The 17,977-nt window shown below is 36.7% G+C and overlaps 1 protein-coding gene across 3 annotated transcripts in view; it reads left to right on the top strand.

The window, feature by feature from the left end:
- Nucleotides 1–14,609, top strand: part of LOC127856506 (radical S-adenosyl methionine domain-containing protein 2-like) — a 157,147-nt gene extending 142,538 nt beyond the window's left edge. Inside the window, exons 1-7 of one of the 3 annotated variants that reach the window (XM_052392780.1) lie at nt 300–665; nt 1,831–1,992; nt 5,466–5,602; nt 10,897–10,989; nt 12,074–12,223; nt 13,066–13,098; nt 13,961–14,606. In XM_052392780.1, coding sequence (XP_052248740.1) covers nt 350–665; nt 1,831–1,992; nt 5,466–5,602; nt 10,897–10,989; nt 12,074–12,223; nt 13,066–13,098; nt 13,961–14,125 — 1,056 coding nt within the window. In that variant the 5' untranslated portion in view covers nt 300–349 and the 3' untranslated portion in view covers nt 14,126–14,606. Of the gene's footprint in view, nt 1–299; nt 666–1,830; nt 1,993–5,465; nt 5,603–10,896; nt 10,990–12,073; nt 12,224–13,065; nt 13,099–13,960 lie in introns of those variants that run through there. The other 2 variants (XM_052392779.1, XM_052392778.1) reach the window with 2 other exon arrangements.
- Nucleotides 14,610–17,977: the final 3,368 nt, after the last annotated feature.

Here is a 17,977-nt window from a genome sequence, read left to right as displayed (position 1 = left end):
ATTGGCACTGTACAAACAGGCCCGATTTGTCAATCGAAGGCGCTTATAGCACGTGCTATGAATAGATTGTAACTCCATTCGTTTATATGTCGATATAGGGAAACGAAAGTAGACCGGAATGTTCGTCGGGAATTTCGATACGTTTTCTGAAAAGCTCAAGGTCGCATTAAACGCGGGAGATTTCATTCTAGCGTATATTTTCAGCCGCCGAAACAGGTCTGTTGCGCGAAATATTGCTTTTCAGAAAATACTATACATCTAGCATTGCATCGAAATTTATTTAACATTTACTATGATGGAGTTATTTGCAGCTACCGCTTGCATACTCTGCGCGGCGCTTTTTGCGTTAATGCTTGCGATTAATCGCTTTCGGCTATATAACAAACTGAAAGAACCTAATAATAATCTGTGTGCCACGGAAAACACGTGCTGCGGTGGAATAAATTCGCTAAAATGCGAACTGCCGGCGGAGAAACTGCCGACGAGAATGCCGACTGTCATGCCGTCGGATGAATACGCCGAAAACGTAGTACCACTTAGTGTGAATTATCATTTCACGCGGAAATGCAACTACAAGTGCGGATTTTGTTTTCACACTGCGAAAACATCGTTTGTTTTACCACTTGACGATGCGAAGAGAGGGCTAGAACTCTTGAAAAATGCGGGTGAGTGGTCGATCAATATACTATGATATGAGCTGCGTTCTGCGAAAACTGGGCTTAACGCATGTGCGTAGAGTCATCCCAGATTAGCCTTTGCAATACACATAGGCTATTCAGGGACGACTTTTTCAGCGTTTACTGAATTGTTCGTTTGAAGAAAGTCTCTTCTAAACAAAAATCCATTCAAACGAAACGTTTCGTCCCGGATTAGCCTGTACGGACTGCACAGGCTAATTTGGAATAACACTTAAAGCTGAGCCCAGTTTTCCCAGATTGAGGTTCTATTAAAATAGTTGTTTCACGCGATTCGTCATCAAAAATGACTTGTTTAAGAACATACAGCTATCTTCTGTTGAGTTAAGAAAATATAATCTTTAAGACACTGAGATTTATTTGGAGTATCTAAAATTTCATAAAATACAAAGGAAGTAAATTATTGAATTCATTAAAATCGACCGGACTCATATTTGAAGAGTGCATTCGTTATGTATGTATGATGTTTTCTTTTATTTGTTACTTTATGGTTGTGAGAATATTACCTCAATGCGTGTTTGTTTGTTGAGATTTAAACTTCGAAAATCTCGTATGTATACATCTCACCATTCAACCGGATTTAATGAATCATCAAAAAAATACATAAGCCTCGCTCTGTGAAAAGGGGGTTAATGCATATGCGTAAAGTGTCGTCCCAGAATAGCCTGTGCAGTGCGAAATGCACAGTCTAATCAGGGACGACACTTACCGCCTAAAATGGAAGGGTTGACATTGAAACGAAAAATACGATAAAAGCGAAAAGTGTCGTCCCTGATAAGCCTGTGCAAGTTGCACATTCTAATCTGGGACAGCACTTTACGCACAATCATTAAACCCCCTTTTCACAGAGCGAGGCTCGTATATATATGTATATATATGTGTGTAAAAATGCATATAAACGAAGTTTCAAATCACAATCAGGTAATTCTGAGACCGGTTGCTCAAAACTTAACACCGTTAACTTCAGACCCAAACAAGCTTAATTTTAAGATCAATCTTACTATCAAACTATTCGAGCTTACACATTTATTCACAATTAACACATACACCAAATGCTTAACATTTTAAATCACACAAATGACTTGATCCATTATAGTTTATGGCAACCAGACCCTGTTTGTTTTCATTGTTTCAGGCATGAACAAAATCAACTTCTCCGGTGGCGAACCGTTTATAGTGAAGAAGGGAGCGTTCGTCGGGGAGCTGGTCAAGTTCTGCAAACAGACGCTGGGCGTCGAGAGCGTCAGCATCGTCAGTAACGGAAGTCTCGTCTCGGAGCGGTGGTTCGAGCAGTACGGTGAGTGCTATCATACGCCCTCATGAGCCGCGTTCTTGGGAAAACCTGGCTTAATGCATGTGCGTAAAGCGTCGTTCCGGATTAGCCTGTGTAGTCCGCACAGGCTTATCAGCGACGACTATTTCCGCCTAAACTGGATGTTCGCTAAGAAGAAGGGACATATTGTACACGAATAATACAATACAAGCGAAAATTGTCATACACGATTAGTCTGTGCAGACTTCACGTGATAATCTGGGACGACACTTTACGCACATGCATTAAGCCCAGTTTTCCCAGAACGCGGCTCATATAATCTCTCTGTTGGTCGGTCGCCCCGCATACAATGTTGATTGATTATGGAGCTTACTACCAATACGACTTCCATATTTTTAGCGTTTGAATTCATTCTTCAAATACATCATCACAATGAAGCGAAGATGTGCAATACACACTACGTACTTGCACATGTGATTACGTAAATCAATTTTACTCATCGCGTCAAGATAATGTGACTCGCAGTTCGTCATATATAAACGTGTTATCTAATACGGGCCATATGTCAGTGTTGTTGCTACATTTAGTTTTAGTTTGTATGTCCTATTCTTTGAAGAAGAGGGGGTATATTGTTTTTTGGCCTGTCTGTCTGTCTGTCGTTGTATGTGTGTGTCCCAAAACTTTAACCTTGGTTAAAATTTTGCAATAACAAGGTTACAGTTTTGCAATAACTTTTGCATTATTGAAGATAGAAACTTGATATTTTGCATTCATGTGTATCTCATGGAGCTGTACATTTTGAGTGGTGAAAGGTCAAGGTCATCCTTCAAAGTCAAGGGTCAAATATATGACTTCAAAGCGGCGCAGTAGGGAGCATGTGGTTCTGACAAACACATATCTTGTTAGTTATATGATATCTACATAGTGTGTGTTTAGCCCACCTGTAACCTACATTTTATCAGCAGTCTTGAAATAGCGTTATCAATGTTTAATATTACTTAACTTATCATCATGGCAAGCAAATTCAACGATTGTATTACATTTATAACATTTTGCAAATCATTATATATCTATATATTTAAATTTAATCGCTTGTTGTGGTTTCATTCGCATGATTTGGTTTCATTCAAGATTATGTCCTTAGTTGTTTCAATGAGGTCGTCAACGTATCAGCTTCGCTTATTTCAAATAATGAATAGCATGGATTATTAATGTGTCTCTTGAAAAATAAGCAGAAATCATTCGGGCAAGAACAATACGTATTCATATCATTTTTTTGAAAACAAGTAAATTTGATATTCTGGTTGATTGTTTATGCTCGTCACGATGTTAAAAAACATTTTCTGAAAATAGTTATCTCTTTACTTCTTGTCTTTTCAGAGAACCAAATAGGCATACTGGGAATTTTGTTACGTTGACGCGTATGCTTTCAAAATGATGATACCTATTTATGTATTTTTTGTAAATGTGGAATATTCCTTCGACATTGTATTTAATACTTTGCGATCGTCCCCATATTAATGTACATAATTGTTTCATGCTCTTAACCTTAAATGAATCAATTAAGTGCGGTAAAAATACGCCATTTGAAATCATAACATCTCATAACATATCACACTAGATCAATTATTTATTAAACAAAAATATTTTTTTAAATAAAAATAGAATATTTAGCGATCATGGAATATGCAGTAAAAATTGCACTTGATTTATATTGTTCGTATACAAACACAATATTCTTAACCATGTGAACGATAAAAAGAACAGACTAAGGTTTATTCTTAAAAGTTTTTGAAATTTTATTATAAAAGCGGTTTAATAATATCGCTTCTTACAACCATTTTAGCGGAGCTATAATGTTTAACGTGTAACCACGATGACCTTGACGGTAGATCGTATTCCGGGCATGGAAACTTTGGTACACTTAAAGTAATGGCCTATTTAACGTACTTTACAAATAACTCGAAGCACGCCGTCTTGACATGCTTTAACAACATGTAAACAATAACGGTTTATCATTCAGTAGTATCCATATCGGATTTGTAAACAACCCAAGGCCAAACAATAGTAATTCATACCATTCCGATAGTAGGCCTTATCGCAATGTAAGCCTTAATGCATAAACAAGTTGTTGGTTTCCGCTAACCCAACCGACCCTACTTATCACGTGCCGACCCGTATTTTCTTACCCAACCGACCCTACTTATCACTAGCCGACCCGTAATTTCTTACCCAACCGACCCTTCTTATCACGTGCCGACCCATTATTTCTTACCCAACCGACCCTACTTATCACGTGCCGACCCGTAATTTCTTACCCAACCGACCCTACTTATCACGTGCCGACCCGTAATTTCTTACCCAACCGACCCTACTTATCACGTGCCGACCCGTAATTTCTTACCCAACCGACCCTACTTATCACGTGCCGACCCGTAATTTCTTACCCAACCGACCCTACTTATCACGTGCCGACCCGTAATTTCTTACCCAACCAACCCTACTTATCACGTGCCGACCCGTAATTTTCCTGTCCTAAACCAGGTTGAGACTTCGGTCATTTTTGCTTAATTTCCTACCGGGTAAATAACTTTAAATTTTGCGATCAAGTTTACTTTATATGATCATATTAACTAAATTAACTTGAAATTAACTGAAGCTAACTAACTTAAGACTATTAAAAATACAAAATAGTGTTAAATAGCGATGATTTCTGCAAGTCTATGTATATTCTTATTAAACTGGGAATTATTTAGAACGTAAACGAAGAAAACATGTTCAGCCGACCGATAGGCTACCTACCCCAAAATTGTGTCGATGTTAGTGGAAACATTTTTTTTCTTTTTTGCAAAACACGAATTTGCCATTAGAGTAATTTTGAACGCGTCACCATTATGTGAGCTATATCTTAGTCTAGTTCACAAAAAATATGTCGTAAAAGTAAGGCAAAAGAACTTGAGAAAAAGTTTGTGGGAACAGATAAGTGACACCTTTTTCTTTAATTTGAACGTTTTATGAAGTAGTCTGTTAGAACGCTTCTAAAAGCTGTCCTTAACTCTTTCAGTGCTGGAACCGAATTTTGAAGGCATTTGCAAACAGTTTGGATCCAGATGATACGCCAAATAATGTGGCGTCTCATAAGGATCAAAACTGTTTGCTATTCTGATAGTATTATTTGAAAAAAAATCGAAGAAAATGCTTATTTTAGAAATTCAGCAGACAACATTTTAGCAGACGAAAAATTTCCCAGCATGCAAAGGGTTAATATGAGCCTTGCTCTAGGAAAACGTGGGTTAATTTAGTCCACACAGGCTAAATGTAGTCCACACAGGCTAATCAGGGACGAAACTTTCCGCTTTTGTGGTATTTTTCGTTTCAATGAAGTATCTTCTTAGCGCAAATCCAGTTTAGTCTGGGACGACACTTTACGCACACGCATTAAGCTCCGTTTTCCTAGAGCGAGACTCGTATCAAATTCCCTCAAAATATCTCTTCAGGTGAGTTTTTGGACATTTTGGCTGTTTCGTGCGACAGCTTCGATGCCGATACAAATGAGAAGATCGGTCGACAGCAAGGACAGAAAAGTCATCTGATTAGCCTTCGATCCGTGCGGAGACTGTGCGCTGATTATAAGGTAATACACTGATGATAAACAATAATTTATCGATAAGCATGCGAAGACTGTGCGCCGATTATAAGGTAATACACTGATGATAAACAATAATTTATCGATAAGCATGCGAAGTTTTTGCGCCGATTATAAGGTAATACACTGATGATAAACAATAATTTATCGATAAGCATGCGAAGTATGTGCGCCGATTATAAGGTAATACACTGATGATAAACCATAATTTATCGATAAGCATGCGAAGACTGTGCGCTGATTAATATAATTTTCGATGTTTGAAATTTATTGAATGAGTCGAAAATTACTTTCCCTTCAGTATGAATTTGCCGCTAAAGGCGCTCTAGAAGCACGAGGTTTTCGTGCATGGTTAAAACGTGGTCAGTTTTCGTCATTCAGCTTTGGGAACTCGCACGGTATACATGTTATTTTTTAAAATAATGTGTTAATATTTCATATTATGGAAATTATATATGAAATTGAATAATTGATATATGTATTGAACTAAATTTACATAGAATGTCACTGTATGACGACTGTTAGAAAGATTGTATTATGTGATGTATGTTTGACGTTTTTATGATGGTTATTATGTTAAGTATAATAATAAATGGACAGCCGGTATGCGAGTCCCTGCGGCTAGTACCAAAAAACAGAGTTTTTGTTTGTTTGCTATATAGGCAAATGAGGGATGTAAGGGAATAAGGTAATACACTGATGATAAACAATAATTTATCGATAAGCATTCGATATGTGCAAAGACTTTGCGCCGATTGTAAGGTTATGCACTTATGATACTCACTAATTTATCGATAAGCCTTCGATCTAGAAGCCAATTCACAGTTGATAAGAAATGCTCTAGTGACAACCGTTCCATGATTGCAAAGGCTGTGTTCTGAGGAGAAAGTTATATACCGCTTATAAGGAACGATTTATTGATAAGCCCTTCGATTTTTGCGAAGAATGTCCGCCGATTATAAGGTAATATACAGTACAGCTCACGCAAAACAAACATATTCCGCGATCCGCGGAGTCAGACGCCATCTTGTGTTCGCGGAGTCGACTCGGAATCGACTATCTGGTCGCCGAGTAGCCGCGTCTGTCCGCCGAGGCACTCCGCATCTCGTCTCCGCGACACGCCTCGGCATGATGCCGAGGAATTTGTTGATGATGTCGAGTCATTTGGCGGACAATCGTATTAATTATAATTTACAATGTACATGTACCTCGGATAGAAATGGAGTTTCGCATAATAAAATTTATTACATGGAGCGTTACTACGTTGCGAAACAATTCACTACATAATACAAGGTTTTGCATTATCTGTCCAAATTATCCAAATGTCCAAATTAACTTTATTAACTGTTTCTTAACCCTTTCCCTGATAGATGCGTATAATCCCGAGTCTATCGTTTCCCCGATACATGCGTTTATGACTGTCATTCTCAATTACCACATACATGCGATTTTTTCCGTCTCTATCCATTACCCGCTAATCCCGTATATTCCATTTTCAAATGCAAATTCTGATTAATACTGACGAGAAAAGTGCTCAAGAAAACTCATTAACACAGACATCCAACATTTTTCTAAAATATCAAAGGAATTTCGGCATATGTTTCTAATTAAAGATTTGATGAAATAGGTGTCCAATCGGGAAAAGGGTAACACAAATAAATACATGTATAAGCCCATGATATTTTCGTGTCCAGTGTTTGTCTAAAACAAAAAGCGCGCGAAAATAGGCGTGGGTGAATTTATTGGTACACAAAACTACGTAGCGCAGACAACATTTCCTGAATAAAATAAAAGTCAAAAACGCTGTATCATTTTCATATTTTAGTTCGTTCAATATTGCAACAATTACTGTATTGTATCTGATTGCACACAAAGTGCCGTGTAAAGTTAATATTCTTTTACAACGACCAATAAACAGCGTCATCTATATTTAGATTTTATGCAACATGTATAAGTCATTTTCTGAAAATTGGGAGAAAGGAAAAGCGATTTTTCGATAATAAACCAACGTTTTTTTTTTCCATTCAATTTGTCATAATTATTTATATTTTGTTTTGTCTGTGTATGTTTGATTGGGTCTCATTTGTTTTTTGAAGCAAATCTTATAAAAAAAAATATCGTAATGGTAAATGTTTAAAGCAAGTCCCGTTTCCGAGATCATATACGAGAATTACTTCGATATGTTTACTGATAAATTATGGTTTTGACAGACGACACGTGCTTATCTAAAGTGTGTGTTTTTGTAATACACGGGATATTGGTTTATCGGTGCTTGATTACGCAATAAAACAAAGACGCAGTCGGCGGTTTTAAGAAGGCCTTTTGTACTGACCAACATAATAGTTAATAGTGCACGTGCTTATCTAACTTTTAGGGATAAAACACACGGGAGACTAGACACGTTGTGCTTGTTTGGGCCATAACCGGTGGTTATTTTCAGTAGCACACGTGTCCAGAAACTAACGAGTTCGGGTAATAAAGCACTGAGATTTTGATCTGAAAACTGCCTGGAGTCCGAAATGAAACAAAATGCCGACAAATCAAAAGATTAACCGCCTAATGTTTCAGTATAAAAAAATGCCGACAAATCAAATGATAAACCGCCTAATGTTCCAGTATAAAATTCGATATTTTAAGGCGGGGTTCTCACTGCATTTCCTTTTGCATTCGCATACGCTTGTATAACTTGTTATTTGCACGGATTTATTTAGATTACAATGAAAATGCTCACGCTTTTCAGGCAGATAACGTGATATTACACAAGTCATCTTTATTTTCGCGCAATTTCTAAGAGAACAGCAGATTAACACGTGTATTTAATTGTCACAATAATGATACTGTTTTGCGTCGCAACATTATTTTGGTAGTCACATTTATGCCGAGTTTAATGTTTCAATATATTGCCCGATAATTTCGTTTATTAAATTTATATTTAGATGCAACATGTACATGGCCATTTCTGAAAATCGGGACGAAGTGAAAGTTATCATTTTTAAATATAAACGAATATAAGTTTTTATTAAAATTGTCAACAGTATTTATATTTATTTTCTATATGTATAGTTGTTTGGTTCTCATATGGATTTTCGCAAATCTTATGATACTCAATATGTTATTTTCGATGTTTAAAGCAAATCTTGTTTCCGAGATCATGTTCGGGATTAAACTGTGTAAGGTTCATTGATATGGTTATAATGACCTACAAAATCATTATGTATCAAGTTCCGTATGCAGAGAAGCTGACCAAAGGTTTACACAATCACGCAGATGTAAACATATGTATTTTTTTCGGCAAATCGCCGCGTGTAAAGACGCGGCGTGATGCCGCGGATATATGCCGAGGCAGAAACAGACGCGGCGTAACTCCGCGAATTATCGCGGAGTGCCTCGGCATGATGCCGAGGGAATACTCGTTGTGGATGCCGAGTAATTTCGAAAACAAAAGAGTGTGTCCGCGGCGTAGCCGCGGATTTTGTTGGTTTTGCGTGAGCTGTACTCTACACTGGTGATAATTAATAATGTATCGATATCTCTCCGATCTGTACGAAGACTGTTCACTGATTTTAACGGAATGTACAGATGATTAACAATAATGTATTGATACGTTTTGGATATGTGCGCCGATTATAAGGAAGGGTATGCATTTATTATAATCAATAATTTATAGATAAGCCTCCGATCTCTGCGAAGTTTATGCCTTGGTATAAAGGCTATTCACTGTCGATAAGTAATTGTTAAATTGCCTTTTTACAGATTTTGGCATGTGTTGAAGTTTGTCATTAAATGCTTTGTATTGATAAATGTAAACATTGGATCTAAAAAGCCCTAGTAAAAAACAAGAATAAAATGAAAGAAAGAAACAAAGTAACCCTGAACTGAGCTCAAACAACTGACCCCTGAAGTAAAAGTCTAGCGCTTAGACCAATCGGCAATCCGTGCTCATACAATGAGTGATGTATTTTATACTTTGTATAAGCAATCCTCGTTATGTAACAAAATATAATGACAACAACAGACCTCTCCAGAGTATTCAATCGTTTCGCGTTGCAACGCTTTATAATGTTTAGGTTTTAAAATGTCAAAAGATGCCTATAATGGATATTTTAGAGCATGTTAAATGTTCAGTTTTACAGTTTCCTCACAATTATCATAACTACAACATAAATTTGCGAATCGAAAACATTTGGTTTTATTTTGTCATTTTACCAAAACGTGAAAGGTCCCTTTAGATGATAAGCCATGGTTATTCTGTAAGCTCCGATCTGTTCAAAGGCTGTGCGCCGCTTATGGACAAGCCTCCTATCTGGTCATGCGCTGGTTTTAAGATCATTCATTGCTTATTCGCAAAGAGATATTAATAGCCTCGGATCTGTACGATGGTAATGCGCTGGTTTTAATATCATGTATTTGTATATAAATAATCATTCGATAAGTCTAAAGACTTTGCGCCGAGTGTAAGGTACAATACCCTTTTCACATTGTCGACATCGAATTCTGTAGTAGATGCCTCCCTTGATACAAATTATTGAGATCGAGGCCAACGATGTTGAAGCTAGAGCTACCTCAATAAATACAGTTAAAGTGAAGGGCATCGTCATTTTGTTTATTCGAAAAACACACTATTTTAAATAATTTTATAAGTGAATGTAAGATGTACCTCACCTTTTGATTAAGTGTGACTATCAAAACAGAAAGATTAAACTCGTGTATATCTTACTCAGTTTGGCTGAAAATAATCGGACATGTAATGAACGTAGACTACGGACCGATTACTTGCATATATGAATTAAAAATCTCCAATCTTCGCATAGGTTATCAAAACAGAAAGATAAACATCGCCCATCTCTTACTCAACATTTAAGAATTAAGAAAATTATCAACCGATTATGTACATATGTGCATTCACAATCTCCAATCTTTGCGTTTGTCGTTATTAGAATGTTTGTGCAGGTGGCATTCAAACTGAACACAGTTGCTAAAACGTTTCAAAATCTCCAATCTTTACGGACGTCTTTATAATGATGTATTTGCAGGAGGCATTCAAACTGAACACAGTCGTTAAAACGTTTCATATTCTCCAATATTTACGGACGCCTTTATAATAATGTATTTGCAGGTGGCATTCAAACTGAAAACAGTTGTTAACACGTTTCAAAATCTCCAATCTTTACGGACTTCTTTATAATTGTGTTTGTGCAGGTTGCATTCAAACTGAACACAGTTGTGAACACGTTTCAAAATCTCCAATCTTTACGGACTTCTTTATAATTCTGTTTGTGCAGGTGGCATTCAAACTGAACACAGTTGTGAACACGCACAACAAGGATGAGAACATGGTGGAGGAAATCATGCAGCTGAACCCGTGCAGATGGAAGGTAGCTTAGCGTAGTGACATTTATTTATTACGCCTTATGTTTAATTATCTGAACATTCCCTGTTAAATTTACGCATTTTACCATGTTTATGACCTACTGTCGTCTGGTGTTTAAATGTATATTTAGATAGGTACATTTTGTATTAAGAGAGACGGTAAACGCCAGACTACCGGGGATGCATAATTCGCAATATCGTGTTGTCAAGCGGACCAATATGGTATCTTGTTGATTAGAAAATTGTTTGAGCTTTAAAAGCTTCGAGTTGTGTGCGTTATAATTCCACTGCATTACGCTACAGTAGGTTTGCACAGAACATGCAACAGGTGACATGTGGTTTGAGTTGGCTTTCTGCTTAAAACCTTGATAACGAAGTGGGGTATTTTATGAACATTTATGTGTGTGTCTAGACTTCGTCCAATGCCACTCCATTGTTTTTGTTAGCACTACCTCAAGAAGCGTAGCGTATGTGAGATAACTTGAGTTGTTATGATGTTTACACAAAACTTATCTCAATACCGTGCTTCCGATTATATAAAAGGTAAATAGGTATCAATGTTATCTATCTGAAAATAGGCATATGATTTCCGCTAGATATTAGAATTAATACATACCTAGGTATTTCCAGTAGATTACATCTGTAATTTAATGATAACGTTTAAAGACCTCACTTGAGATTGGGTTTTTAAGTTGGGTGGGGTCATGGTCTATGTCACCATCCATAAAATAGATAAAGAACACAGGTTCCGCGCCAGGTTTCCGCGCAATAGTTTGAGAAAAAATAAACATACTGTATAAAATACCATGCATGTTAACCAGGCCTCACTTTGCTTATCATATGTCACGAGTAAGGTTTCTGAAAGTAGGAATGCGGTGTCTTCTTAATATAAAACATACAAAAAATTATGCCCTTTTTAATGCTACCTTTTCCTGTTTACACATGGGTTGCTAGGAAAAAACAATATTTAACTGTCTCCTTTAACATAACTTGTTGCTGAATCTTAACGTTAATTGGTCCTGAATCTTAGCAATAAATGTAATTAAGCGATAGAATTAAGACTAATTATGTCGTTGTCGTATTCCCCAGGTATTTCAGTGCCTCCTGATAGACGGCGAAAACACCGGTCCGGATGCACTGAGACGGGCAGAATCCTTTGTCATCACCAATGCTGAGTTTGACGAATTTCTCCGAAGGCACAAGGATGTCGAATGCCTGGTGCCGGAATCTAACGAAAAGGTGCGTGTGTTTGTTTGATTGGTTTTATTTGTCTTTTCGCCTGTCCGCGTTCGGCTGCCCAAACCTACACGTTTCATGAACACATTAGCTGATTTAAGTGGTTAACCAGTATCAGGGTGTAGAATCAACGGGGTTTTCCAGGTATACACATGGGCTTGACAGAATGTAAACACAACGTGAAGAACTTTATTTTTGCAAATATCTCAAGTTTTTTAAAAATACATTTGGAAAATTCTTTAGTGCATACAAGACAGTTTTTCTTGCAGTTTGTGCCGATATCTTAAGGTATAGGGATATATCATGTAATACGTCTGAAATCGTTGACACACTTTACATTGCGAAAAGCATAAACGTTTACAATAAATGCAGTGGATACCGGATTTTTTTAATGAGAACACAGGCTTATTAAATATAAGCATTCCGATCTATTTCACATTGCCATAAGCAGCATACAAATCTGTCTTAGTTGAAATTCTAAAGAAAAATAATTTTAAAAAGTTATTTGAAATAAAGAACCTCTTACCGTCATGTATACATCCGTTAAATTTGAAAGGGGGATCCCCACAAAGTCACGTGATCCTGCAACCAGAGTAACAGTTACTGACAGCTGCCTGCCTTAAATCAGAGGAAGGGGGTGGCGACCGTAAAATTTGCTCAATACAAATCCCCTTACAAGTTATGTGGTCGGACTGGGATTCGAGCTTACAGAGCCCGTATTAACAGTGATGCCGACGATATTTGATAACGTTGAGCGTTGCACTACTTTACGTTATTCCTTAACATTAGTTTACACTCTCTTCGGCTTTTGCTAATATATTTACATGTATATGTTTTTGTTTCAGATGCAGAATTCGTACCTGATCCTCGACGAATATGTAAGTTTAACAAAAGTCAAGTTGATCCGTGTAAGTTAAGTTTTTTGTATACATCATAGAGACACGAGAGACACGTTTTTTGTTCTTGTGAATTGTTAAACACCACACACGACGAAACGTCTCGCCTAAACGAGTTTTTTTACTAAATAGACTTGTAGTACATGTATACAGAGTAACCTTATATGGTACAGGCCGACATCCTTTACGCACAGGCAGCAGTATCATAAACTTCTCCCCGGACCCTACCCCCGCCCCACCCCGAGCTTACCACAGGGGTTCCAGATTGTTAAATGTACACGTATTGTGTATGGTTTGACTTTTCAACAACGAATATTGACACAAATACACAGTGTAAAAAATACCCCTCGTATAGGTATTATATATACACAAGATATGAAACGCACTATATGCCAATTGCTGAAAGATTGTGAAACACGGGACGTGACCGTTTTCATCGAGAGTATACATGTTTCCATGCAGTTGCAAACTAATGCAACTGGATTCGTTAAAAGACATTTAAAGCAACGTGATTAAACAACTTACCGATCTCCTGATCGGCTAATAACTTTTGTATTCAATTTACTTCGACTTTCTCGTTACATGTCTGTGCTTTGCTGCCATTTTTTGTCGACCGAATGCTCGGTTGTAAAACGCCATATCATTGGCCAACACAATGCTGGCTATAAGAACAACCAACCAAATGACGCGTTATAAAATTAAAATAGTGTACATGCGTCTCAACGAAACACCGAGTGAAATGTACATGCTTATAAGAGACGACACTTTTTAATGTGACGACACTTTACGCATATGCATTAAACCCCGTTTTCATTAAGTAAGTTTCGCTTCTTTTTTTCCACAGATGCGGTTTTTGGACTGTACGAAGGGTGCAAAAGAACCGTCGAGATCTTTGCTCGACGTAGGCGTAGATAATGCACTTAATTTCAGCGGCTTCGACGAGAAAATGTTCTTCAAGAGGGGAGGCAAATACGTCTGGAGTAAAGCCGATATGCAGCTTGATTGGTAGCCTCCGTTTTCAGAGATTACCTTGGCAAATTTAGTGTTTCGTTTTTATGTGATATTAGATACATGCATATATGAACAGTTCTGCTGCTAAACCATTCGTTGTTATACCAGATGTGGCGTGTCAATAAGACCCACACATTTTAACCGAAAGATAAACGCGGTGCTAAAGTCTTATTTTAGGATTTCAATGGTATGCATGTGCATAACATAATAACATACACGCACAGGATTTCACATGTTTGATAATCAATTACGTACATTCAATAACGCCTTAACACGAAAAGCAGAAAAGTTATTTTTAGATGGGAACGAATATTCCAATACTCGAAAAGAAGCTGAATATTTGAATCCGAAATTTTGATTTGAATATTCACGTTTTAAAGACATTAATTGATGTTCTTCTTTAAAACAGAAGTTCGTACAATAACATATTTGTGCTGACCACTGTCGTGTATTAATCCATGACGATTATTGTTTATTTGTTTATCAATCATGTACATGTAGTATTCTATTGTGTCTGTATTTGTATACTTTGTACTTGATTATTATTGTTAATGTTTAACTCGTCTTTTTTTCGCATAAATCTCGTTATTTATTTTTTTTAATATATTTTAATTTATAATTATCGGTTGTTTTATTACAAAAATAAGAAATAAGCGTTGTTTTGTTTTTTTATATTATAGAAGATTTTTGTGTTGAGCATTTTTTTCTGATTTGCATCACCACATGTACAGCAGTAATACCATCGTCATAATCGTCGCCATAATCATCACCACCTTTGTTCGGTTTGTCAAAAAAACATGCCAGGTGGAGAGCGGGCCAATTTTCCTTAAATGGCTAGGGGTGGATCCAGGATTTGTTATTGCGTTGCAGTTATGATCTATTTAGTTGTAGTTTAAAATTGTTAACATTGCATATGTCAGAGATATGACTCTGGTGTGATCTGCCCGTGCACTATTTAAATTAATCATGCGAGTCGTAAACCCATGTAAAATGTAATTATCAACTGGGGTTTTCACACGGGCTGGACAAAATTAAACACACCTTGAAGCACTTTAATTTTGCAAATATCTCAAGTTATGAAATACATTAGAAAAAATTGTTATCGCATAAAAAACAGCATTTCTTGCAGTTTGTGCCGATATCTTAAGGTATCTAAAGGTTTAAACAAAAAATCCTTGTATACATCTGAAATCGGTGACAAAATTTCACGTTGCGTAAAGCACAAACGTGCATCATACATAGACTTTTTGAACAAAAACATATGCATATCAAATAATATAATTCTGATTTATTACACAATGCCATAAGCAGCGTAAAAATCTGTATTTTATTCACTAGATGAAATTCTTACGAAACATTGTTTTAACAAGTAATTTGGGGAAGAGCAGCACTTACCGGTGTGTTTACTTCCATTAACGTTTAATTGGGAACACAGCAAAGTCACGTGATCCTGCACCCTGAGTACCGACACATCAGAGACAATGGTGCGCAACAAGGCCATTGTATAGTTAACATACTCTTGTTACCATATTCTTTTTTTTTTGTCTTTTTGGTAATCGTTCTGCTTAGCTTTTTTTCGGCGGCCTATCTAAACAACTATCAAGGTTTTATGTTGTAACGAATGTAGTATTATGAATATTTTTTTTCGAGATATCGCTGTTCTTTTTTTATAAATGATAATTTTTTTTTTAATTAAATTTGTCTGCGCAGTGATAAGCGTTTAATAGCTATTCGTGTGTTTCGATTGCGCATCAGCTTTACTTCAAGTCTTATCAAGCCGCAAATTGAACCTTTTTGAAAGGCGCTTATAGAGTCAATCGTCTGATAATGCTGACGTACCGGCGTTCGCGGGAGAAACGTTTCCTTTAAAATAAACATAGTTAAGGATAATAAAGTGATCAGTCTAAATTAACATCATGCCAATGATCTAGAAACGAAAGCTTCATTCTATCCAAACTGTGTATAAGGGGAAAAGCCGGCGATTAGTACGCGAAGCAGTTCAGTTTCAAACGTGTATACTTTGGCTACATTTGGTAAGTTAACAACAACCTAAATTGTGCATTGAGATTTATTCCAGCCTCCAGGGCCGGCTCTAGACAGCTGTTTAGTTTGATTTGACAGGGGGGGGGGGTATAATTGGGATGTTACGACTAAGTTCTGGAATGCATGAAGCATTATATTGCCAAAATTGAAAAGTGAATTTAAGTTGTTATGACCTTATTTCTTTAATTGTCCTATACAGGATTTAAAAGTACACCTGTCCAGCATGAACAACTCAACAGTCAGGTAGTTGTGCATAAAAATTCCACACCACTAGATGTTTCTCAAGACACTGTGTTATATCGCATTAAATAATACAGTGCTTTTTGATGCCCCCCCCGGATCAAATAATCGGGGTATATTGTTTTTGGCCTGTCTGTCTGTATGTCTGTAACTAAACTTTAACCTTGGCCATAACTGTTGCAATATTGAAGATAGCAACTTGATATTTGGCATGCATGTGCATCTCATCGAGCTACACATTCTGAGTGGTGAAAGGTCAAGGTCATCCTTCAAGGTCAAAGGTCAAATATATGGCCTCAAAGTGGCACAGTAGGGGGCATTGTGTTTCTGAGAAACTTAACACATCCCTTGTTTTTTCTGAGAGAATGGCCTTTCACAATTTTGACATGGACATTTCACAAATCTAGCAAGGCCACAATACTTGACAAAAACAGACATTTTATTCCTGTGAAAATTAGAGTTTTGTGCTTAAAACTGTCAAAAATGGCGATTTCACAATTCAAATTTACAATTTGATTTAATATTTTACATAAGCAAGACAAGATATTGACAGGGGGGTAGGCTTTTCTATGGTTTTATATAGAGTTTACCAGTCAGAATATTGTTGATCTAAATGTAAGCGGTTATTTGTTGAAACAAAGTGTCAAAACTATGAAAATATGATTTTGATGAATTATTTGAAGACATTTTTAATATTATGCACGTATTAAACCAGTAATTGTGTATGCCCAATTGGGAAAAATACTGGTACTAGCCCATTTGGGAAAATTGTACACGAAAAACCCTGTAATTGGAAAATTTTGCGTTATGAAGTCTTCATATTGGGAAATTGGTGTATTTGATATTTCTGCTCCTAAATACTTTTAAATTGATAGCTAAGTGTTGTCAAGTTGTCAATATTATATCTAGAAATTTGTAGTTTTTATGTCCCGGATGTATAGATCGGGGGTATATTGTGTTTAGCCTGTCTGTCTGTCATTCTGTCCCAAATCTGTAATCTTGGTTAAAGTTTTGCGATAACTATTGCAATATTGAAAATAGCAACTACATATTTGGCATGCATGTGTATCTCATGGAGATGCACATTTTGAGTGGTTAAAGGTCAATGTCAAGGTCATCCTTCAAGGTCATAGGTCAAAAAACTGAATCCAAGGGCATTAGCAAGCGCTAAAGGGAGATAATTTCTATTTTATATCATTTGGCAGGTACTAGGGCTGTAATTATACATTTGAATATTCGAATTACTCGAATACGGCTGTGGACGATTCGTATTCGTTATTCGCCACCACCCGAACCGAATATTTGACGAATACAAACAACATGGTTTCGAGTTTGAAAGTTTAATCATCGTATATTACCTTACAAATGAAGGTTCATACAATAAACCCCTATGTTTAAATGTTTTTCTCCTTATTCCGGCGTTTTTTATCATCTTTACCCCACCCACTATGTTACACAGTGATATTATCAACAAAAATGGTGGGCATCGGTTAAATATTTACGGAATTGTATTGAAAAATCTTTCTCTCTGGGCGCCGTCATTGTTTTATGACAGATAGACTGTACA

This window comes from Dreissena polymorpha, chromosome 13, assembly GCF_020536995.1.
Source record: "Dreissena polymorpha isolate Duluth1 chromosome 13, UMN_Dpol_1.0, whole genome shotgun sequence".
NCBI lineage: Eukaryota > Metazoa > Mollusca > Bivalvia > Myida > Dreissenidae > Dreissena > Dreissena polymorpha.
This window is presented reverse-complemented; position numbering and strand designations above follow the sequence as displayed.